This window comes from Hyla sarda, chromosome 2 (assembly GCF_029499605.1).
Source record: "Hyla sarda isolate aHylSar1 chromosome 2, aHylSar1.hap1, whole genome shotgun sequence".
Classification (NCBI taxonomy): Eukaryota; Metazoa; Chordata; class Amphibia; order Anura; family Hylidae; genus Hyla; species Hyla sarda.
Window position 1 is genome coordinate 46558956 of NC_079190.1, and position 25762 is coordinate 46584717.

At 43.4% G+C, this 25762-nt stretch overlaps 1 protein-coding gene across 4 annotated transcripts in view; it reads right to left on the minus strand.

Moving 5' to 3' along the window:
- Positions 1–25762, minus strand: part of PSPC1 (paraspeckle component 1) — a 119417-nt gene that overhangs the window by 78272 nt on the left and 15383 nt on the right. For all 4 annotated transcript variants that reach the window (XM_056561708.1, XM_056561710.1, XM_056561707.1 and 1 more), the window contains exons 3-6: positions 6585–6680; positions 6106–6302; positions 4862–4946; positions 3079–3181 (exon numbers count right to left, since the gene is read on the minus strand). In XM_056561708.1, coding sequence (XP_056417683.1) covers positions 3079–3181; positions 4862–4946; positions 6106–6302; positions 6585–6680 — 481 coding nt within the window. The remainder of the gene's footprint in view (positions 1–3078; positions 3182–4861; positions 4947–6105; positions 6303–6584; positions 6681–25762) is intronic.

Here is a 25762-nt window from a genome sequence, read left to right on the forward strand (position 1 = left end):
GGGGACCACAAAGAGATTTGAATATAAACCCCGAAAACGTTCCTCTCGGGGGACAGGAACAATGACCCCCTAGAGAAGCAGGGACTGGAGAGCCGCACGAAATTGCTTCGCCAGGGGAGGAGACCGGGGGGCCCGGAATCGAAAAAAGTGATCCCTCGGAAGGGAGGCAAATTCGATTCTGTAACCGTGGGATACCACGTCCCTGACCCACGAGTCCAGAATGTATGAGGTCCAGATGTCTTGGAAAACAAAAGACGACCTCCCACCCGCAAGGAAACCGCGGGTGGGGGCCTGACTTCATGCAGAAGTGGGTTTGCGGTTGGAGTCCGACTTCCAGGACGGTCGTGCCCGAAACGAGGGAGCCTTCTTGTCCCTCGAGGGCGCCTGCCCGGACCCCTTGTTGGAGCCAGAGGTCCGAAAGGACCGAAAGGAAAGACTTCCTTTGGGAAGTAGGACGAGCCTTACTTTGAGGTAACAAGGAACTCTTACCTCCCGTTGCCTCGGAGATAATCTAATCAAGACGTTTGCCAAAAAGACGGCCACCCGTAAAGGGAAGCTCAGTGAGAGACCTTTTGGAGGAGGCATCCGCATTCCAAGCCATAAACCACATAGAGCGGCGGAGGGCTGCTAGATGACCCACAGCAAAGGCAGAACAACGGGCTGCCTGCATGGAAGCTGCACATAAAAAAGTCCTCAGCCTTAGCGCAACGGAGAGCCAGAGCAGATAGATCCTCGGGGGGGGGGGATCCCGCTAAGATATCCTGATGGAGCTGTTGACACCACTCCGACAGGGCCTTGGACACCCATGTCGAAGCGAAGATGGGAAAAAGAGAAGAGCCAGCTTTGACCAATCTAAACTTTTGACATGTCTGGAAAACATGTTAAAGGGTTACTACTCTGCTCCCGATCGTCCGGAACATTGAGTTCCTAATGCTGTTCATGCCCACCTCCTTGTGACACCACGCCCAGTCATGTGATATCACGTCCCGCCCCCTCAATGCAAGTCTATGGGAGGGGGCATGACGGACGCTGGGTAGCGGAGTCACCCTTTAAAAAAAAGTTTTTCCAAGTGACAGGGACATTTCGAGTTTAATCAGTAGCGCTACAAAAAGGGATAGTGTAGCCTAGGTCTAAATAAAAGGTACACATGAAAATAAAAGAATGTAAGATTGCAAATGATTAAAAAGGATTATACCAGTCACAATAAGTGTTTCAAATCGCAGTGGTGACCCGCCTCAGTCAGTGATTGGTTGAGCAGGCATTTCCTGCATAAGAGAAAAAAAAATATGTTGGAAGTAGTAAGCAGCGGCAATCGGAATAGCAGCTGCAATTTACTTTGTTATATATATATATATATATATATATATATATATATATATATATTTATTTTTTTTTTTTTTTTAATGCCCAGAACCACCTATTTAAACTAACTATCATAATTATCTGGTCCTAAAAAGGGAAAGATTTTTACAATTATCAATAAAAGAAAAGTGTAAAAGAAAACTACAGATAAACACAAATCATAACATTTGTATAGCACAACGAGGTGACAGCTTGTCATGTGTGTGCTGAAAAACACAAGCTAAAACGTCCATAAGAAAAAAAAAATTATATATAGTTGTTGCACAATTCCTCTTGGGAACGGATTGTTTAAAATAATCCCCTTACTGTATTATTTTTTACATTCAAAAAAGTTCAAATTTCAGTACACAAAATGTTAATATGTGCATCAAAAGATAGAACATAGAAATGTGGAGTTATGAATTTACTTTTCAGTAATTGTCTCATTTCACATGCACGTTCTGCTAATGTATACAATAAGGTTGAGAGTCATTTACAGAATAGGCGGACAACAGAAACAGATCTTCAGTGTATCGTGTGTTTTTCGTTAAAGAGCACTAAAAAAAAAAAAAATATCAGCCTATCCATTTATGTCTCATCTTTTTCGTAGTGATATATTATCAAAATTTGTCTCCACCAGTTTAGTAACAACAGCTTAACATGTATTTATTTGGTGAAAAACACATATGTCATAGGAACATTTAAGACTTAAACATACAGGTTGTTTGCAGAAATAAATAAAAATTGTACAAGTTAATTTTAACGGCAAAGATAGTTTCACAGGAAGCAATATTGTTTAAAATTTAACTGATTTAACATGAACTGATAAATGGTAATATTTATGTTACAAATCAAGTGACTTTGAATATGGTAAAATATTTATACTCTAATATACACAATAAGGATTATAGCAAAAAATAAAAAATAAAATTATAATAATATTATATGTGATTGAAATCCAACCCCCCCCCCCCAATATAAAGTTGTTGACCAGAAGATAATCTTGCAAAACCTGACCCACTACAAACTGACGATGACTGAGGCTATGTTCACATCATAGTATGTGAAGACATTTGACATACTGTAGGTGCCAGGAAGGCTCAAAGTGACTTAGTATTAATAGGGCCCATCCTTTGGCCTCTATGAGCATTTGTATATAGGAGGGAAATTATTAATTATTAATAAGATTATTAAGCACAGTACAGAGCCTCCCAACTACCGATATGTAATAGAAGGCTCAGATGTAATGTGAACAGAGAATAAAACCATAGAAAAATACTACATTTCCATACACTTTAATTTTATTGCTAAAATGACAATCACTATTAAACAGATTTCTGGTTAAGGAAAAGCTACATAAAAAAGAAAACAAACATATTGGATATAAAGCTGACCATGTTCACTGGCAACACAACACTGAGTTACACAATCTTAAGATTTAGATAGTTCGGACAAGGAACTACCAATTATTTTTTTTTCTTCTTCTCATAACTGGAAAATAAATATCATCTTAAAATGTTATTCTTTCATGGTTTTGGTACCAGCTTTCACTTTAGAGATAGCAGCGGCAATAAATAAGAAAACAAAATCTCAATTGCCATAGTAATACAGCCAACATACTACAAAGTAACGGTGATGTAAAGAAGCCTCAATAACATCCACAACACAGAATGAGGATGGTAATTCTACAAACAAAAGATTTGTGAAAAGTGGATTGAATTAGAAAATATTACTTACGGTGTCCATGTAAGACGGCTTGAACGCTTCCTGACGTCTAAGATCATCCTGCTCCCTCTGACGAATCATATCTTCTTCACGTCGTCTTTGCTCTTCTTCATGTCTAGAATAAATTAAGAGACAATGAAGAAGGGTACGGATATCTGTGTGATGCCCAAATTAAACTACCCTCATAAGCATAACTGCAGCCATCAACTGGAAGAGGGGCAGATTGCAAGATGCAATCTGTGGTGCTGTTTATGAGGAATCATGAAGTTAAAATCATGTAGAAGACAATATATTGTTCCTTTTGTTTATTTTTAATTGTAGACTTCCCTTCCTTTATACATCATACAGCAGGGTGTGTTGGGGCTTGCATCCCCATCTGTGCTGAATATTTTTAACCCCTTAACGACGGAGTGACCCCGCATCATATTGGGTTGGTCCCGGTGGCCATCAACGGCCCGGGACCCGCGGCTAATACCGGACATCACCAATCGCAGTGATGCCCGGTATTCAGACACGCGATCAAAGTTGACCGATGCGTCTGAAGTGAAACCAAAACTATCCTGGCAGCTCAGTCGGCTGTTTGGGACCAATGCAGTGAAATCGCGGCATCCTGAACAGCTTGCAGAAAACGAGGATCCCTACCTGCCTCCTGCATGTCTGATCGCCGAATGACTGCTCCGTGCCAGAGATCCAGGCAGGAGCAGTCGAGCAGCGATAACACTGATCAATGCCATGTTAATGCATGGCAGTGATCAGTGTAGGAAATCTGTGTGTGCAATGTTCTAGCTCCCTAAGCACACTACTGAGCCTCATTTTGACTTGTTTTAAGGACATTAAAATCAAAGTGAAAAACCACACTACAGGCTGATCCAACTTTGATGTGAGTTTGACTCCATATCCAGACCTCCATGGGTTGATAAATTTGATTTCCATTGATAATTTTTGTGTGATTTTGTTGTCAGCACATTCAACTATGTAGAGACTAAAAGTATTTCATACGATTAGTTCATTCATTCAGATCTAGGAGGCATGTATATATATATTATACACACACACACACACACCTCAAAAAAATTAAAAAACATTTACCCACAAACACCACACCACTACTAATAGTTGTGCTTCCATCAGTCACCCTTATAATTCAACTCTGCAGCGGATTTTTTTTTTTATGCTGCAAAGGTTAGCATTAAACGTTACTGTGATTACCTTTTGACATGTCAGAGAAGGCAAATGTCAAGATCAGTCAGGGTCTCAGTGCCAACCCCTTCCAATTTATGGTATAGCAGAGAGAAGCATGCAGCAGCGCACTTCACTCCCTGGCTCAGCACCCAATGCAGGAGACCAGTGGTTGCCAATCAGGTGCCTCCAGCTGTTGCAAAACTACTAATTCTAGCATTTCTGGACAGCCAAATGCTGCCAGTGCATACTGGGTTTTGTAGTTTTGCCAGAGCTGGAGGCATTCCGGTTGGAAAAAAAAAACTGCCCTAGGCCATAATTGAGCCTGGAATAAGTGTGACTGTGCTACAACATACAATTCACTCTGAACAGCTGTTGAGTTTCAGAGAAATCATAGCAATTCTATATTGGACAGGGGTCTTTATTGGTCCAACAACCCTTACTGCTAGATCTCTGCCTGTACACAAGCAGGAAGAGATTTAGAAGCCACTGGTAAACACTGGTTCACACTTTCCATGAAATGTGCAGCATGAAACTAGTGACAGGTTCCAGATACCAGTATCACAAAAAAATAAATAAATAAATAAATAAGATACATTTTATCTGCAAAATATACCTCATGTGAAACTGCTTTCGCTTTTGAAGCTCCTGATTCCTCAGCTCCTCAAGCCTTCGCAGCTCCTCCTGACGTCGCATTAAATCTGCACAAAAAAAATATATATATTTATATTTCCCTAGCAATACATTAAAAAAACGAATGCCAAAACACTATTTGTTTGTTAAACTTTGTAGTTCAGATCTGATATTTTACTAAAATGATATCACAACTTTCCACACCTAGCCTTTCTAATTTATTCAAGCTAGAGAGTACAACTTAGTTCAGTACATGTAGTTGCAGTCAATGGGGACAGCGCATGTCCGTGCTTAACTGTGCCAAAAGAACAGACCTGTTAATTCTTTCAGCAGTCAGGAATTTTAAATTCTGCAGTGTGCATGGTGCAGCAGATTCGCATTGAAAACATTAGCTGCAGCATTGTACTATCCAAAATTATGCCCTTAGGGTAAATTAGCGCATTAGAGATGTGTTGCAGAACTTGAAGGCAGCCTGACACTTCTGTTGCTGCTTATCCAAAGTGTAACAAAAAGGAGACGGCTGCAGTCTGTGATTGGCTGACTGAGCAGAAACAAGTCTGTCTCAGTAGTAGCAGCCAGAGCTTTCAGAAGGGGACTAAAAGACTTCATAGAGTGAGGTAGGCAAGTGTGGTGTGTGTGTATTTATTTGTCATTGAGGCTTCAGCAACATTTGAAAACATTTCTAGTATACAGATAACCCCTTTAATCCAGTTAAATTCCCTACCCTTAAATTCTCTAAAGATTAAAAGAACTTTGCGCTAAAACAATTTCTAAAATTTTATTTTCATTTTATTTCCTAACAGGACAACACAATAGCAAAAGATTTAAAGGGGGTACTCCACCCCTAGACATCTTATCCCCTATCGAAAGGATAGAAGATAAGATGTCTGATCACAGGGGTCCCGCCGCTGGGGACCTCCGCGATCTCTCCTGCAGCACCCCTGTATATATCAGCAGCATAGAGCTATGTTTGCTCCGTGGCTGATGACGGGCGATACAGGGGCCGGGGTATCGTGACATCCCTCCCCGCCCCCTCAATACAAGTCTATGGGAAGAGGAGTGATGGCCCCCACGATCAGACATCTTATTCCCTACCCTTTGGATAGGGGATAAGATGTCTAGGGGTGGAGTACCAATTTAATACATAAAACTGAGAAATATATTTAGCTGAGACACCTAACTCACGGCAATTTATCGTAACATGAGCCATATTGCAAAGGGTTTTACCTTGTCTCATAAGCATCAGCTGATGCTCATGTCGAGCTGCTTCCATCTCTGCCTCCAATTTTTCCTTAGCTTCTCTTATATTCCTGTCAACCTGTTCTCTCTGCTGTTTCTCCATTTCATACAGAGCTTTCCATCTAGAAGAGTATTCAAATTCGAATGTTCCTGGCTGAGCAAACCTTGGAGGCTCCTCCCGCTCCCTGAAACATGACATTTTTTTTATTTTCAATTTAGGCAAGCATTAAATCAAAATTTACTTTTGCAGCTGTATATGGGGAAAGAATACAATTTAACAGCAGGAAACACAGGAGAAGGGATCTCTCCAAAAACAGTAAGTGACAAAACCGGATAACCAGTTTTAACTGTAAACACCAGGTGAATGGAGATACAGTGCAGCTTAGGAATACAAAACTTTTGTCACAAGGTCTGTTACAATGTTTAAATGTAATTCAAAAGATGAACCTATAAGCATAAAAACTTACTTAAGGTACTGCTGAGTCTTCTGCATAAATTTTTCTGGCAAACCATCTTCATCATCAAATTGCTCCATGGGTTCAATTATTACTGGCCGAGGTGTCCTAATAGTTTAACAAAAAAGTTGTGATATGAAAGATAAGAATCAGCATCTAAATTTCTCTAAGATGTAACTTGGTTCTTAAAACTTCTAGGCTATGCGCACACAGTATATTGAGGTTCAATCTTTCAGACATTATCTGCCTATTGCAACTTTTTTTTCCATTTTTTTGTTACAGTATATATACGCTTTGTTACAGTATATATGAGCATTCATCAGTTATTAAACATGCAATTTCTGTGTAAAAACAAATGTATAATAACGGATGAAATAACAGGTGCTAACAGATGAATATTCATCCGTTAAGACCTGTTATAACATCCCTCATGTATGGCCGTAACACCTCTGCCTACAGACTCCCAAAGCCGGGACTACTACTACACCTATCATGAAACAGACTTCTTTCCATTATGGGAGTAGTAGTTTCCCGGCTGTGGGAGTCTACATTAGCGTTAGTACAGGGTGGTCCATTTATATGGATACACCTTAATAAAATAGGAATGGTTGGTGATATTAACTTCCTGTTTGTGGCACATTAGTATATGTGAGGGGGGAAACTCTTCAAGATGGGTGGTGACCATGGCGGCCATTTTGAATCCAACTTTTGTTTTTTCAATAGGAAGAGGGTCATGTGACACATCAAACTTATTGGGAATTGCACAAGAAAAACAATGATGTGCTTGGTTTTAACATAACTATTCTTTCATGAGTTATTTACAAGTTTCTGACCACTTATAAAATGTGTTCAATGTGCTGCCCATTGTGTTTGATTGTAAATGCAACCCTCTTCTCTATATACTACTATATACACCGCAGGAGAAATGCTAACACAGGCTTCCAGTATCCGTAGTTTCAGGTGCTGCACATCCCGTATCTTCACAGCATAGACAATTGCCTTCAGATGACCCCAAAGATAAAAGTCTAAGGGGGTCAGATCGGGAGACCTTAGGGGCCATTCAACTGGCCCACGACGACCAATCCACTTTCCAGGAAACTGTTCATCTAGGAATGCTCGGACCTGACATCCAAAATGTGGTGGTCACCATCTTGCTGGAAAAACTCAGGGAACGTTCCAGCTTCAGTGCATAAAGAGGGAAACGCATCATCATGTAGCAATTTCGCATATCCAGTGGCCTTGAGGTTTCCATTGATGAAGAATGGCCCCACTATCTTTGTACCCCATATACCACACCATACCATCAATTTTTGTGTTCCAACATTCTTGGAGGGATCTATCCAATGTGGGTTAGTGTCAGACCAATAGCGGTGGTTTTGTTTGTCAACTTCACCATTCACATAAAAGTTTGCCTCATCACTGAACAAAATCTTCTGCGTAAACTGAGGGTCTTGTTCCAATTTTTGTTTTGCCCATTCTGCAGCACCTGAAACTAAGGATACTGGAAGCCTGTGTTAGCATTTCTCCTGCGGTGTATATAGTAGTGTATATAGCAGTGTATACGGATACTGGAAGCCTGTGCTAGCATTTCTCCTGCGGTGTTGCTATCAGTGTGTGAAGGGTGGGAGAAGAGGGTTGCATTGACAATCCAACACAATGGGCAGCACATTGAACACATTTTATAAGTGGTCAGAAACTTGTAAATAACTCATGAAAGAATAAAGTTATGTTAAAACCAAGCACATCATTGTTTTTCTTGTGAAATTCCCAATAAGTTTGATGTGTCACATGACCCTCTTCCTATTGAAAAAACAAAAGTTGGATTCAACATGGCCGCCATGGTCACCACCCATTTTGAAAAATTTCCCCCCCTCACATATACTAATATGCCACAAACAGGAAGTTAATATCACCAACCATTCCCATTTTATTAAGGTGTATCCAAATAAATAGCCCACCCTGTACTGTAATTGATGTATATGGGTATACTTATATATACACCTAAAATGCCCATTTGGGATGGGGACTCCATGCTTCTCTGTTACTTGCTCACCCCTCCCCCATCTGCTCTCTCCCATCTTGCCCCCACCATCGAACAGAGGAAATTGCTGGCTAGTGCGCAAGAGGACTTGAAGGCCCCTGGATGGATCGCACTAGGTCTCACTTCTGAGACTCGATGCGATTAGAAGTTATTAAACAGGGTAGAGGTCGGCATGCTCCACTCCCCTGCGAGGTACGATGTATTTACTTTCATTTTTAAATTCCCCGCCGGGAGCCCTGAATGGCCAGCCAGATGCGCTGCTGTAGAATACTATTCATTCATAGCGCTGCAAACGCATTTGATTATAGAAGCGCTGTGGGGGCCAGACATATGAATATATGTCTCACCCCTGCAACGCATCTATATACAGATGCCGCTGCAGCGCTATGAATGACAGACCTATATATACCCCCTCCCCAGCGATTCTATATATCTTTCCCCACCGCAGCGCTTCTATTTGAAAACCCAGTGCTGACATTCAGGGCTCCCGGCACGGAATTTAAAAATGAAAGTAAATACATCGTACATGGCAGGGTTGCGGAGCTTGCCGCCCGCTACCCTGTTTAATAACTTCTAATCGCATCGGGTCTCAGAAGTGAAACCCGGTGTGATCAATCCCTCAGCCCCTGTAATAGAACCCCCATCATGGAACAGAGTCTCCAGAGTTCCATGGTGGGGGTTGTAGTACAAACACTAATGTAGCCTCCCCAGCCACCGGCAGACTCCCGCAGCCAGGGAACTACTACTCCCATCATGGAAACAGCTCTGTACCATGATGGGAGTAGTGGTAGTCCCTCAGCACTGCAGGAGTCTGCTGATGTCACCTCTTCGGAGCATGCTCAGAAGTAATGACTGATACTATAAACCAGGTGCAAACGGATGACGTAAAGGCTCATCCGTTTGCCATAGACTTCAATGTTAAAAATAACATTTTTAAAATAAAATAATTTAACTGTTTGTGACGGAAGAAAAGTTAGCGCATGTGCTGTTTTCTCTGCAGTCACAACTAATGTCCGCTATTCATGATGGGCTATAACGGGTCATAGTGGATAATCAAAAAATCCCATAGACTTGAATGGGATTTTGTAACGGACGTTTAACATCAGTTTTTCAAGCTTTTCTAACGGACGTTTATAAAGGATGAATGTTATAGTGTGAAAGGGGCTTTACCTAAACAAATTTCACTTTTGTAGTGGTTGCAAACTTATGAAGTGCGAAGGTCGCATGAAGACATAAAAAAGTCGCAAACCTACGCTAGGTCAGACCTGGCTTACAAAACTGCCTTTGGGCAGAGGAGAGGAGTAATCAGACTTTTGTTATTTTTTTGCTTAATGTGTGACAAATTTATCAACCCCCCTTGATAGTAAGATAAATGTGTTGCACACAAGCAAAATGAAAAAAAAAAAATTAATATTGACTACAAAACTCACCATAGACAACAATAAATCTCACCCTAAAAGAATTTATTAGGGCCCAAAAGGAACCCATTGCACTTCTCTGTACTATTATCTCTGTAATAATTAGAGGGCCCCCTGTCATTTAGGGAAAAAAATGTTGACATCTTCGAGAGATGTGAAAAGATTTTATCGCTCGAGGTCTGAGTGCCCAGACCTCATCTGATGTCTAGATGTCACCAGGAGAAGCCTAACCATTAGAATTCCCTAAAGCACATTCTAACCATATCTAACAGGTAACTCGAATAATTCCAACTACACAAGCATAAAATCAGCTTTAAGGTTAGACACATTATGGGGGAGATTCATCAAGACTTGTGCAGAGGAAAAATTGACCAGTTGCCCATAGCAACCAATCAGATCACTTCTTTCATTTTTCAAGGGACTTAAATGAAACAAGCAATCTGATTGGTTGTTATGGGCAACTGAGACTTTTCCTCTTCAGAAGACGGCTCCTGGCGTTGGGATGATCATCTGGGGGGACATTTATCAAAGCATTTAGTAGTTTTTTTTTTTTTTTGCTTAAAATTGTCGCACGTGCGCCTGCGCTCTTTTTTCTTGCTTACCAAAGCAAAAAGTGATTTTTGACTTGCAGTGGTCAGAGATTTATCAAGTGCAACAGTCACATCGCATGAAAAAACCTACTAAATTTACTCCAGCTCAGACATGGAGCAGAAAAAGCTACTACGAAAGCAAAAAAAGAAAAAATTGCTTAAGTGAAAGAAATTTAACAACAGGCTGAAACCAGTTGATAAATAAGTCGCACATAAGCAAAAAAATAGTAAGAAAAAAATAACTAAAAAAAGGAATACATAAGCAAACATTAATAAATGTCCCCCCTGGTCTCCACAGCAGCCCGTGTAGGTGTCTTGTCTGTTTCCAGTAGCAATGCCCCAGTCTCCAGTAGAATGGATACTTCCGTGTCAATAGTGAGCACAGGTATCAAATGAGGGGAAGAGAGCAGATCTGTGCAGGACAATTTAGCAAAGCTTAAAGGGAACCAATCAGATTTTACCCTATATAACGCTTGGTAAAGCGTTATATAGGGTAAAATTGTTGGCCTCACCATTCCCGGGGGACGCTCCTGCCCCCAGGGATGGTGAACATATGAAGTTATAAACTAGTCACCGCCGCCGCCGGAAGTAGTCACCTGGGCGGGGAGCTCTTCTCACCTACTCCCGTTCTTCGGCCGGCAGCGACGCCCCCTCCGCTTGATTGATGGGCCGCGTCATTGTTCCACTCACTGAACAGACGGAGCAGAGTGATGAAGCGGCCCGTCAATCAAGTGGAGGGGGCGTCGCTCCTGGCCGAAGCTTGTGAGAGCTGTGCCTCCCCATGCCCCGCACACACTTCCTGAGTTTGGTCTCCTTCCAGGCCGGTGTGAGGTGCAGAACTTCGTCCTATGCAGTTCTGCGTTCACTCTAGGGCTGGGCGGTATACTGGTTCATACCGAATACCGAAATTTTTGGGCTGCACGATATGAATTTTAACCCATACCGCAATACCTGTTGGGCCCCTCCCCCTTGGGAATGTATTATCAGCGCAGCGCTGTCCCCCCATCGGGGAACTAATCTTATATTATCCACCTGCGCTGTTCTGCTCCCCCCAATTAATTATCAGCCCAGCCAGCGAGGTACTACTCACAGATGTCAAGCACTGCCCCCCTTCTCTTTGTTGCGGGCCGACACCGGCGCTGGTTCTCTATACTGTACGCCAGTGGTCTCCAACCTGCGGACCTCCAGATGTTGCAAAACTACAATTCCCAGCATGCCCGGACAGCCAACGCTGTCCGGGCATGCTGGGAGTTGTAGTTTTGCAACAGCTGGAGGTCCGCAGGTTGGAGACCAATGCTATACGCTGTATCCCTATGCCGGCTGCAAAAGATAAAGAAAATAAACTTTTAACTTACCTACGTCGGCCCTGGAACGCCAGACAGCCGTCAGCCAATCACCGGCCAGAGCGATGGCCCGCCCCTGCCAGTAATAGGCTTCTTACATGACAGTGGTCTCAGCCTATCACTGGCCGGGGCGGGACATCGTTCCGGCCGGTGATAGGCTGACGGCTGTCCTCCCCCCGTCCCCAGCATCCGGCCGAGGGTGAGTTAAAAGTTTATTTTCTGTATCTTTTGCAGCCCGAGCATAGGTATACAGCGTACAGCAGTGGTCTCAAACCTGTGGACCTCCAGCTGTTGCAAAACTACAACTCCCAGCATGCCCGGACAGCATGCCCGGGGAGAAAATACCATTATATACCGTGGAACCGCCGTAAGTTAAAAAAAAAATAAAAATAAATAAATACAGTGATACACATATTTGGTCATACCGCGCAGCCCTAGTTCACTCCTCCCCTAAACTGTCCGGAGATTTTTGAAGATCCAGCGAGGGGAGGGGAAGGCAGAGCAGGGCAGGAACCAACTCTACACCTCCCTCAGCCACGTACACAGCTCCCTCAGGAGGAGAGGCGTGACGTAGATTTTCAAAGCCCGCTCATGAAGAGCTATGTCCACAGGAGCGTGACTGAGGTGCAAGTGGGGCTGAGAAAATCTACGTCCTTCCTTTCTTCCTGAGGAAGGTGCGAGGAGGGAGCTGTGTATGGGGCTGAGGGAGGTGCAGAGTTGCGTCCTGCCCTGCTCTGCCTTCCCCTTTCCTCCCCTCGATGTATCTTCGGACAGCTGAGGGGAGGAGTGAACGCAGAACGGTATAGGACGCAGTTCTGCACCTCACACCGGGAAGAGACCAAACTAACTGACTTGCGGCAGGGAACAGAACAGAGCCACTAAGTGGCTGTTTTTTCAATCACATAAAAAAAAATAATAATTCAAGGTTGAGAATTTTTAACAGCAGGTAAATAGCAAAATATCTTATAGTTATATAAGGAACAATAGATTACAAGTTTAGTTTGGTGACAGGTACTCTTTAACCCCTTAACGATGCAGGACGTATATTTACGTCCTGCGCCGGCTCCCGCGATATGAAGCGGGATCCCGCATCATGTCGGTCCCGGCGCTCATCAACGGCCGGACCCGCGGCTAATACCACACATCGCCGATCACGGCGATGTGCGGTATTAACCCTTTAGAAGCGGCGGTCAAAGCTGACCGCCGCTTCTAAAGTGAAAGTGAAAGTGACCCGGCTCAGTCGGGTTGTTCGGGACCGCCGCGGTGAAATCGCGGCGTCCCGAACAGCTTGCAGGACACCGGGAGGGCCCTTACCTGCCCCCTCGGTGTCCGATCGGCGAATGACTGCTCCGTGCCTGAGATCCAGGCAGGAGCAGTCAAGCGCCGATAACACTGATCACAGGCGTGTTAATACACGCCTGTGATCAGGATGAGAGATCAGTGTGTGCAGTGTTATAGGTCCCTATGGGACCTATAACACTGCAAAAAAAAGTTAAAAAAAAAAGTGTTAATAAAGGTTTGAATCACCCCCCTTTTCCCATTAAAAAAATAAAACAGTGTAAAAAAAAAAATATATATATATATATATGCATATGTGGTATCGCCGCGTGCGTAAATGTCCGAACTATAAAAAATATGTCATTAATTAAACCGCAAGGTCAAAAGGCGTACGCGCCAAAAAATTCCAAATTCAAAAAAAGCGCATTTTTGGTCACTTTTTATATCATTAAAAAATGAATAAAAAGTGATCAAAAAGTCCGATCAAAACAAAAATCATACCGATAAAAACTTCAGATCACGGCGCAAAAAATGAGCTCTCATACCGCCCTGTACGTGGAAAAATAAAAAAGTTATAGAGGTCAGAAGATGACATTTTTAAACGTATAAATTTTCCTGCATGTAGTTATGATTTTTTCCAGAAGTGCGACAAAATCAAACCTATATAAATAGGGGATCATTTTAACCGTATGGACCTACAGAATAATGATAAGGTGTAATTTTTACCGAAATATGCACTGCGTAGAAACGGAAGCGCCCAAAAGTTACAAAATGGCATTTTTTCTTCGATTTTGTCGCACAATGATTTTTTTTTCCGTTTCGCCGTGCATTTTTGGGTAAATTGACTAATGTCACTGCAAAGTAGAATTGGCGACGCAAAAAATAACCCATAATATGGATTTTTAGGTGGAAAATTGAAAGGGTTATGATTTTTAAAAGGCAAGGAGGAAAAAACTAAAGTGCAAAAACTGAAAAACCCTGAGTCCTTAAGGGGTTAAACGAAGATGCATAAATTTGTACTTGCACATCTTTGGTGCGGAGGGCATTTCTAACTCAAGATGACGGGAACTGCCCCAAGTTACGCAAATTAATTCCCGTCGGTCTGGAAGGAAAGTGCCATCCTCAAAAACAAGCCCACAGGTTCATTTAAATATTGGTTTAACAAAAGAGGATTGCCTTCTCTTGTAAGACGGGGAAAATAAAAATAAAATAAAGGTTTGGAGGAATTCTTGGTAAAGTTACAGGAAAACTGCAGCCAAAAACAACTTATCCCCTATTAGGGCTGGGTGGTATAGCCAAATATGTGTATCACAGTATTTTTGTAACTTATGGCGGTTCCACGATATAACGGTATTCCCCCCTCCCCCAAAATTAATTATTAGCCCAGCGGCGCACTGTCCCCATTGGGATACTACTCATGTCATCCGCAAGCGCTGTTCTCCTAGTCCTCCAGTCTGTTGCGGCCGCCGGCGCTGACACTCTATACTGTGCGGTATCCCTATGCTGTTTCCCTATGCCCCGGCTGCAAAAGGTAAAGAAAATAAACTAACGCATGTTCCCATGTCGGCCTTATGCTGGGGACGTGAACGTCGGCAGTCGTCAGCCTATCACCGGCCGCATCAATGTTCCACCTCGTCCGGTGATAGGCTGAGCCCAATGTCATGTAAGAAGTGGGCTCAACCTATCACCGGCTGAGGAGGAACATCGCTGCGGCCGGTGATAGGCTGACGGCTGTCCGACGTTCCATTACCTGGGAAGCAAGTCCGGACAGACGGCGAAGGGGAGTTAAAGTTTATTTTGTTTACCTTTTGCAGCCCGGCCATAGGGATACAGTAGAGAGCAGTGGTTTGCAATCTGTGGACCTCCAGATGTTGCGAAAGTTGTAGTTTTGCAACATCTGGAGGTTGAAGACCACTGGTAGAGAGTGTCAGCGCTGGCGGCCGCAACAAACGGAGGACCAGGAGGGCAGCGCTTGCGGGTGACATTTGAGTAGTAGCGCTGGGCTAATAATTAATTGGGGGGGGGGGCAGAAAAGCGCTTGCGGGTCACATATGATTAGTGTCCCGATGGGGACAGCGCAGCGCTGCTAATAATTCATTCCCGAGGTGGAGGGGCCAAATCGGTATTGCAGTATGGGTTAAAATTCATATCGTGCAGCACAAAAATTTCGGTATTCGGTATGAACCATATATACCGCCCAGCCCTAGCCACAGGATAGAGGATAAGAAGCTGATGACAGGTGTCTGACCGCTTGGACCTTCAGCGATTTCTGGAGCGGGACCTTGGCTCTCAGTGAGGAGCGCAAGCGGTAGACGGCATGCCCTTCATTCATTTCTATGGGAGTGCCGGAGATACCCAAGTGCTGTACGCTGGTCTCTTCGGCACTCCCACAGAAATGAATAGAGCGCGTGTAGTCTATGGTGTGCATTCCTCACTGAGAGCTGGGGTCCCGATCCAGAGATTGCGGAGGATCCCAGAGGTTGGACCCCCGCGTTAAGCTACTTCTCTACTATCCTGTGGATAGGGGATAAGTTAGCTTTGGAGTTCTCCTTTAAAAGGAGTACTGCAGCCTTACACAACTTTTCCCAGGATAGGGAATAAGTGTCTGATCGCAGGGGGTTGGAATTCAGGGACCCCCAGCGATCTCCTGTACGGGGCCACGGCTCTGCCACAGCTCTCCCCATGAAGGAGGTGTCTCTTTGGGTGATGCAGCATTGCTACATCCCTGCCTCTCCCATAGAGCTGCAAGGAGGGTGTGTGTGTCAAACTTTTAGTGAGCAACCTACTTGGGGAAATAAATCCCCTCAGGATTTACCCTGACTAAAGATCCCCTAAAAATGTACTTTTATTAATACTTCTTTAAAATATTACTTGACTTGTGTAATTCACATTTCTTGCCACAAGATGGCAGTGGTGTTTTAAAATCTTAAAGGACATATCCGATGCTCACTTTTCTTATTGTATCCATTCCGGGCTGAAAAAAATAAAAATAAATAAATAAAAACCTCTCTCTTGCCTGCCTACGCTCCCCCGATGCTCCGGTACAGGCGTTCGGTTCCCGGGCTGTATTCTTCTTACTTCCTGTTAACCCGGCACGTCACACGGAGCTTCAGCCTATCACTGGCCGAGGCGGGACATCGCTGCGGCCAGTGATAGGCTGAAGCTCCGTGCGACGTGCCGGGCTAACAGGAAGTAAGAAGAATACAGCCCGGGGACCGAACGCCTGTACCGGAGCACCGGGGGAGCCAAGGCAAGTAAGAGAAAATTTGTTTTCTTTTATTTTTCAGCCCGGAACGGATAAAATAAGAAAAGTGAGCACCGGACATCTCCTTTAACCCCTTAACGACGCAGGACGTATATTTACGTCCTGCGCCGGCTCCCGCGATATGAAGCGGGATCGCGCCGCGATCCCGCATCATATCGCGTCCGTCCCGGCGCTAATCAACGGCCGGGACCCGCGGCTAATACCACACATCGCCGATCGCGGCGATGTGCGGTATTAACCCTTTAGAAGCGGCGGTCAAAGCTGACCGCCGCTTCTAAAGTGAAAGTGACCCGGCTGCTCAGTCGGGCTGTTCGGGACCGCCGCGGTGAAATCGCGGCGTCCCGAACAGCTGATCGGACACCGGGAGGGCTCTTACCTGCCTCCCCGGTGTCCGATCGACGAATGACTGCTCCGTGCCTGAGATCCAGGCAGGAGCAGTCAAGCGCCGATAATGCTGATCACAGGCGTGTTAATACACGCCTGTGATCAGTATAAGAGATCAGTGTGTGCAGTGTTATAGGTCCCTATGGGACCTATAACACTGCAAAAAAAATGTAAAGAAAAAAGTGTTAATAAAGGTCATTTAACCCCTTCCCTAATAAAAGTTTGAATCACCCCCCTTTTCCCATAAAAAAAATAAAACAGTGTAAAAAAAATAAAAAACAAACATATGTGGTATCGCCGCGTGCGTAAATGTCCAAACTATAAAAATATATCATTAATTAAGCCGTACGGTCAATGGCGTACACGCAAAAAAATTCCAAAGTCCAAAAAAGCGTATTTTGGTCACTTTTTATATCATTAAAAAATGAATAAAAAGTGATCAAAAAGTCCGATCAAAACAAAAATCATACCGATAAAAACTTCAGATCACGGCGCAAAAAATGAGTCCTCATACTGCCCTGTACGTGGAAAAATAAAAAAGTTATAGGGGTCAGAAGATGACATTTTTAAACGTATAAATTTTCCTGCATGTAGTTATGATTTTTTCCAGAAGTGCGACAAAATCAAACCTATATAAGTAGGGTATCATTTTAACCGTATGGACCTACAGAATAATGATAAGGTGTAATTTTTACCGAAATATGCACTGCGTAGAAACGAAAGCCCCCAAAAGTTACAAAATGGCGTTTTTTTTTTCGATTTTGTCGCACAATGATTTTTTTTTCCGTTTCGCCGTGCATTTTTGGGTAAAATGACTAATGTCACTGCAAAGTAGAATTGGCGACGCAAAAAATAAGCCATAATATGGATTTTTAGGTGGAAAATTGAAAGGGTTATGATTTTTAAAAGGTAAGGAGGAAAAAACGAAAGTGCAAAAACGGAAAAACCCTGAGTCCTTAAGGGGTTAAACGCTGTGCCCAGCTAACTCCGTACTATTGAAAAACCGCAAAGCCCGTGTAGAGGAGTAGTGGAGCAGTTATCCATAGCAACCAGATTACTTTCATTTTTAAAGAGCAGTGGTTTTGATAACTGTCCCCCTGTATTCTTACACAGAACTTTTCTGCACACCACAGAGCATTGTAATAAAAAATTCAAAAGGCTTGGTTGTTATGTTTTATTATGTTTTAATATATTTATTATATTTTCTGCTAGAATCTTCAGGGGTGTGTGTCGTGTTCCACCCTTTTGATTGATAAGGGCCACTGCTGTACTGTTGTCCGAGTGGACTTTTACATGAAGGCGACATTTCGAGGAACAGGTTCGGGTTTCTTGGGACCAGGAACCCTGAAGCTGGAGATCTTCCACCACAGCTCCCCAGCCCCACAGACTGGTATCTGTTATGGAGATAGATGGAAGAGAGATCCATGGTATTCCCCCCCCCCCCCCCCCTACAAGATTTCCCTTCTTCAACCCCACCTTAAGGGATTTTTTTTTTTTTTTTTACAATAAGAGGAACCTTCATCTTGCTCTCTAGGGACAACAGTTTGATCCCAGGTTTTCAGTATTTGTGACTGAAGAGTTCTGGAATGACTGACACCAGGGTACGGCTGGTATACAGGAAGTCATGGACCCTAGCAGGGACATGGCTTCCCTCAAGGTAACATTTGTTTCTCTGTGCCGAGGATATTCCAAAAGGTAAAGCTTTGAATTGGTAGTGAAATACTTTTTTGTTTAATTGGACTGCAAACCGAAAGTATTTCTGGTGATGCTCATAGATAGGAATATGGAAGTAAGAGTCTTCGATAGTCGCCATCCAGGCATCTTTCTGGATTAGTGGAATAGCAGACTTCAACGTTTCCATTTTGAACTTTTTGTATGTAATACATTTGTATAGACCCTTTAAATTTATTATGGTCCTAAAGGAACCATTGGGCTTTGGAACTAGGAATAGGTTGGAATAATGTCCTAGGCCTCGTTCTTGCTGATGAACCAGAATAATAGCACCAAGGGATAACAGATCTCTTAGGCTAGGTTCAGACTACAGAATTTCCGACAGAAATTCAGTCGTAAAATTTCCGTCAGAAATTCCGCTTGCTAAAATGTCTAGTGTAGTGAATGGTTTTCCATTCACAAATTCACACTTCGGATTTTCCGCTTCACAAATTCCGCTTAGTAAATCCACTAAGAAATTTCCACCTGAAGAAAGGCGGTGCTCTTTCTTCAGGCGGAATTCCTCACGGAACACATTAAAGTCTAAATCAAAAAAACTGGGGTACAATTAAAATGTAACTTTTATTATGGAGTACTAAGATAAAACACATACACCCCGACCAACTATAACACTACAAACAGTGAGATAAAAAACACAGTAAGACCACAAGCCTCACTCTATTGACAGTTAGGCTAGTCACAGCCTCCCCTGTCACCTTCAGCACCTACTGATCCACCTTTACCTCTGTCCCGGATATTCCGTCTCAGGGACAGTTTATATATCTCAGGTGCGGGTATTATATCTCAAGGACAAAAAATTGTTAAGTCAGATGTCCACTGATTAGGTAACTGGGAGAAAAAGTACAATATGTAGAAATATTAATTTAGCCCAATATCATATTTATGGGTGGGAGTCTATGGTGATTCTTAGACACAGTTCAGTAAATATACCATAGCAGGGTAGACTAGTGAGTCCTATCCCTACACTCCCTATTTCTCCCTATATGTGTATTGCACAGTCCCTAGGCTCACCTCTCCCTGGCTGTTTGGCACGTAGCTAGGGCACTCGTCCTAATAAGGACGACCCCCGTGCCTCTGGAACCTGAACCTATACTGTTCAGTCCCTCATATGTGTATACACCCTATGGGAGTAAAGTGCAACGTGCCTGGGCATTAAGTGCAATGGTGCTATTAGATATGCAATACAGTTTTAAGGTGCAGCAACGGTGCAAAATTGCAAATATGGTAAGGTGCAATATACCTGTCTACATGACCTGATCTGCGTCTTCTACGCGGTGTTTCGCATCCTCTAGCTCTTCAGGGAGACTCCTAGCAGGCAATCGCATCCTTTTCAATGGCAGTGGCATTATACAATTGACTTTGCGGTCTTTTTTAACCTAAAAACCCCTCCCCTTAACTTCGCGTCTCCTCCTATGATCTCACCGCTATTCCGGTCCCAGGTGCACCAGAAAGAAGGTCCGTGCCCGAACTGCGACCGCCGCGCTGGTTCCGGATACCTTCACCAGCCGCGACGTCATATCCGGTTTCGTTCCTCCCGCTGAGGTCACGCCTCCTGGCCAGCACGTAAGTGTCTGTGAGTGACGTTGTGGGAGGGGAGGATAATTGTAACCATAGGGAGGATCAGCGCGTCCCAGGGCAAGATCTCTAAATCAATTCCTATCTCGGCACAGGGTGCCTGTACCTGCGCAACAAAGCTCCTGGATACCTGCGCCTGTATAGATATATTCTTGACAGATCCCGAACTTCAATCATAAAAGAGTGCAGTCACAGAACTATTATAGAGGGGGACATCTTTGCATCTCATTAGTATAACAATTGGGTTGAGGGAGCATAACCATATACCTCCATTATTACAATGAGGGGCATATAGTTATTTCTGGTATACCCAGTACAGCGTTCTATTAGATATAGTAGTACACAGTCATCCCATCTATACCAGGATGCCCCTCAAACCCATGCTAGATCTTATATGAACCATACATTAAAGGAAGCATGCAAAGCTAAGCGATTCATTCAGTCCTACCGGTGCTATGGAATTAAGCTTGTAGATCCATTCGCACTCAGTTTGCAAAAGTTTTTGGTCCCAATCACCCACACGTGGGCTTTTTGGTACCACTCGTATGCCTCTGAATTTGACCTTTTTCGGGTCCCCATCATGCATCTGATGAATATGCCTTGCCACTGACGTGTCCCTATTGTTAAGTATGTCATTGTAGTGATCACGTATACGGCGGGGAAATTCTCGACGGGTTTTCCCCACATAATCCATTGGACACAGGCACTGTGCCAGGTAAATAACCCCCTCTCCAAAGGAAACAGCAGCAATCGCCAGGTCCAGTATAGTAGCAAACTGATATTTATTGCATCAATAACAGCAACGTTTCGGCTAAAAGTGAGCCTTTCTCAAGCATAGTGCAAATAGCAATGAATCAAACTTATATATGTAGTGAAGGAACATGATTGGTGACAATACAGGTGCATTACATTAATCATTAGACATTGTGTCCACCCTCAACCCATGATTGGGTAGATGGGCGGTCATGTGATATCAAATCTGTCAAAATGTCAAATAACAGACTTAAACTCTATAAATATTAACGTTATTACTTCCCCACATGGAGCGACGGAGTCCGCAGGGATCAGCAATTCGTCTCCGACCCTCCGATTGTTGATAGTTGTAACCATTCCCGTGCATCTGAGTCACCGTCTGTTCGCTCCTCCGTTTGTAAACAAAGGAGCTGCGGCTGCGCGGATCCCACATAGATCTCCGCCCAGCCTTCATTCCATAGTGTCGTCAGTGAACAATCTGCGCATGCGCGGGTGCTCCGTGCATCGATTCTGGCCATCCTGCAGTGAGTGCACAGAGACCGCTGTCAATAAATGCAGCAGCTCTGTGAACTATATTTACCAGGATCTTGGCCAATATTAATTTTTTTCACCTTTTCTCTTGTTCTTTTCTACTCTTCTCTGTACAGGAATACATGTATACTTTCTTTATAATGATAAACGATGGGAGGCGTTGGTTTTATTACATTTTAACTTTGTGTAACTTTTTGTATTTTTGTATCATTTTTAGACACCTTGTTCACACCTAACCCACATTGAGCGAGAAGACGCACGGAACTTTATGCAATTCTACCGAAGAATACACACAACCCCCTCTTTTTTCACTATATATTGTCGTCAATTTTCAGTCTGTCCTATAAACATTCCTATTGGCCAAGATCCTGGTAAATATAGTTCACAGAGCTGCTGCATTTATTGACAGCGGTCTCTGTGCACTCACTGCAGGACGGCCAGAATCGATGCACGGAGCACCCGCGCATGCGCAGATTGTTCACTGACGACACTATGGAATGAAGGCTGGGCGGAGATCTATGTGGGATCCGCGCAGCCGCAGCTCCTTTGTTTACAAACGGAGGAGCGAACAGACGGTGACTCAGATGCACGGGAATGGTTACAACTATCAACAATCGGAGGGTCGGAGACGAATTGCTGATCCCTGCGGACTCCGTCGCTCCATGTGGGGAAGTAATAACGTTAATATTTATAGAGTTTAAGTCTGTTATTTGACATTTTGACAGATTTGATATCACATGACCGCCCATCTACCCAATCATGGGTTGAGGGTGGACACAATGTCTAATGATTAATGTAATGCACCTGTATTGTCACCAATCATGTTCCTTCACTACATATATAAGTTTGATTCATTGCTATTTGCACTATGCTTGAGAAAGGCTCACTTTTAGCCGAAACGTTGCTGTTATTGATGCAATAAATATCAGTTTGCTACTATACTGGACCTGGCGATTGCTGCTGTTTCCTTTGGAGAGAGTGTGAAGTGTACCCGTCTTTGGCGTTCGGGTGGATTACGGGCACATCCCCAGTGGTCATCCAGTGCTGGCTCCCTTTGTGTTTACCAGATTTTACTGAGGAGCACGCCAGACAGGACCCACAGGTAAAGGTCCCTTTGGGTTTTCGGTCGAGCCATGTGCCATCCCTCCTTACTGGAGCTAAATGGCTACGTACCACCAGATCCCTAATGCTGGGACCCTTCCTGAATGTGAGCTGTGGTCTTTCCCCTAATACCTGTTTGATATCCTCATCACCCAGTAGTACGTTCCAGTATTTCTCAAGGATGGCTCTCCCCTCCCTATGTTGATTGTCGAAGGTGCCAATGACTGATAACCTCCTGTTCATTCTCAATAGTTTGTTTTGGAGTTAGTAGGTCCCTTCTCCTTTTGCTAATGGACCAATCAAAAGCAGATCTTAATAAGTCATCTGGATACCCCCTACTCCTAAAATGTCCTCGTAGATCCTGCGCTTGCTCAATAAAAGTGCCTGTGCTTGAACAATTCCTCCTAAGGTGGAGGTATTGGCCTCTAGGAATGCCTTTCTTTAGGGCCAAGAGATGCGCACTCTCCCACCTTAGGAGGCCGTTGGTGGAAGTGGGTTTTCTGTAAACTGATGTTTCAATATTGCCACGTTGTCCCTTACTGATTAAAACATCATCAAGGAAGGGGAGTCTCCGTGGGTCCCACTCGCAGGTAAAGCGCAAATTAAGATCATTTTGGTTAAAAATGTTTACAAAGGTTAAAAACTCCTCTCCTCTGCCCGACCAAAGAATGAAAACATCATCAATGTATCTCAGCCACATGGTGAGATTGTTATGCCATGGGCTGAGCTCTTCCCTAAAGACCACTCTATCCTCCCACCAGCCCAGGAACAGATTTGCGTACGTGGGGGAACAAGGGCTCCCCATCGCTGTGCCCCTGAGCTGGTGGAGGAAGTGGCCGTTGAAGAGAAAGAAGTTGTGCAACAAGCAAAATTCGAGGAGTTCAAGGACAAATTCATTGTGGGGATTGAGGCGTATGTCCCTTGTTGACAGGAAGGACCGCACCGCCTGTAAGCCTAAATCATGTTTAACAGAGCTATACAGAGCTTCTACATCAATAGGTGCGAAGATAATCCCCTCATCAATAGTCACCCCCTTCTAGTTTCGACAACAGATCCGCCGTGTCCCGTATATAGGACGGTAGTGTCAGCACAAATGGACTTAAGACCTTGTCCAGATAAATCCCGGCGTTCTGCGTCAGACTACCCACTCCCGACACCACTATGGGTCTCCCTTTCAGGGGAGAGACCCCTTTGTGTATCTTCGGGAGTGAGTAGAATGTGGGGGCTATTGGATGATTCGGGAAAAGGAAATCAGATTATCGATGAAAAAGAAGCTGATTTTCTTGTGCTCTGGAAAGGATTGTCTGCAACTTATGAGAGAAGATACCTGTAGGATCCCTTTCTAGTCTACGATAAGTTACATTGTCATTCAGGATAGAGAGAGAGAGAACGGCGTTAACGTAAAAAAAGTTTAAAAAATTTCAGTTTTTTTGTCACATAAAACCGCAAATTTTTTTATAAAAAGCGATCAAAAAGTTACATACGCAAATGTGGTATGAAAAATGAGCCCTCACATATCCCTGAATACGGAAAAATAAAGTTAGAGGTGGTCAAAATAGGGCAATTTTAAACATACTGATTTTGTAAACAACCTATCAAATTTGAACAATGGGTAACATTTTAATTGTATTGACCCAGAGAATAAAAACACATGTCATTTTTACCACAAAGTGTACAGGTGAGGAGGAAAAAATGAAAACGCAAAAATAAAATTGGCTCTATCCTTAAGGTCACATGTCCTTAACCCCTTAAGGACCGGGGTTTTTTCCGTTTTTTGCATTTTCGTTTTTTTTCAACTTGCCTTTACAAAATCATAACTCTTTCAATTTTGCACCTAAAAATCCATATGATGGCTTATTTTTTGCACCACCAATTCTACTTTGTAATGACGTCAGTCATTTTGCCCAAAAATCTACGGTGAAACGGAAAAAAAAAAAAATCGAATTGAAAAAAAAATGCCATTTTGTAATTTTGGGGGCTTCCGTTTCTACGTAGTACATTTTTCGGTAAAAATGACACCTTATCTTTATTCTGTAGGTCCATACGATTAAAATGATACCCTACTTATATAGGTTTGATTTTGTCGGACTTCTGGAAAAAATCATAACTACATGCAGGAAAATTAATACGTTTAAAATTGTCATCTTCTGACCCCTATAACTTTTTTATTTTTCAGTGTATGGGGCGGTATGAGGGCTAATTTTTTGCGCCGTGATCTGAAGTTTTTAATGGTACCATTTTTGCATTGATAGGACTTATTGATCGCTTTTTATTCATTTTTAAATTATATAAAAAGTGACCAAAAATGCACTATTTTGGACTTTGGAATTTTTTTGTGCGCACGCCATTGACCGAGCGGTTTAATTAATTATATATTTTTATAATTAGGACATTTCCGCACGCGGTGATACCATATATGTTTATTTTTATTTACAATGTTTTTTTTTTATTGGAAAAGGGGGGGTGATTCAAACTTTTAATAGGGGAGGAGTTAAATGATCTTTATTCACTTTTTTTTTTGCAGTGTTATAGCTCCCATAGGGACCTATAACACTGCACACACTGATCATCATTGATCACTGGTTTCTCATAAGAAACCAGTGATCAACGATTCTGCCGCATGACTGCTCATGCCTGGATCTCAGGCACTGAGCAGTCATTCGGCGATCGGACAGCGAGGAGGCAGGTAGGGGCCCTCCCGCTGTCCTGTCAGCTGTTCGGGATGCCGCGATTAGCCGCGGCTATCCCGAACAGCCCGACTGAGCTAGCCGGCCACTTTCGGTTTCACTTTTAGCTGCGCGGCTCAGCTCTGAGCGCGCAGCTAAAGGGTTAATAGCGCGCGGCGCCGCGATCGGCGCTGCGCACTATTAGAGGCGGGTCCCGGCTTCACTGACGCCGGGCCCGCCGTGATATGACGCAGGGTTACTGTGTAACCCCGCATTATATCAGGAGAGCAGGACCAAGGGCGTACCTGTACGCCCTTGGTCCTTAAGGGGTTAAAGGGTTAATATTGTCATGAACAGTGAAAACCTGTTTTTTTTAGGTTTCAATCCCGCAAACATAAGATCTTGGATAGAAGTGGACTCAGCGGTTTCAGGAATGTTCATAGAATTTCTGACAGCATTAACTAGAATTTCCGGGTCCTCAGAGGAGAAATAATATCTCTTATCGTTCCTCTGT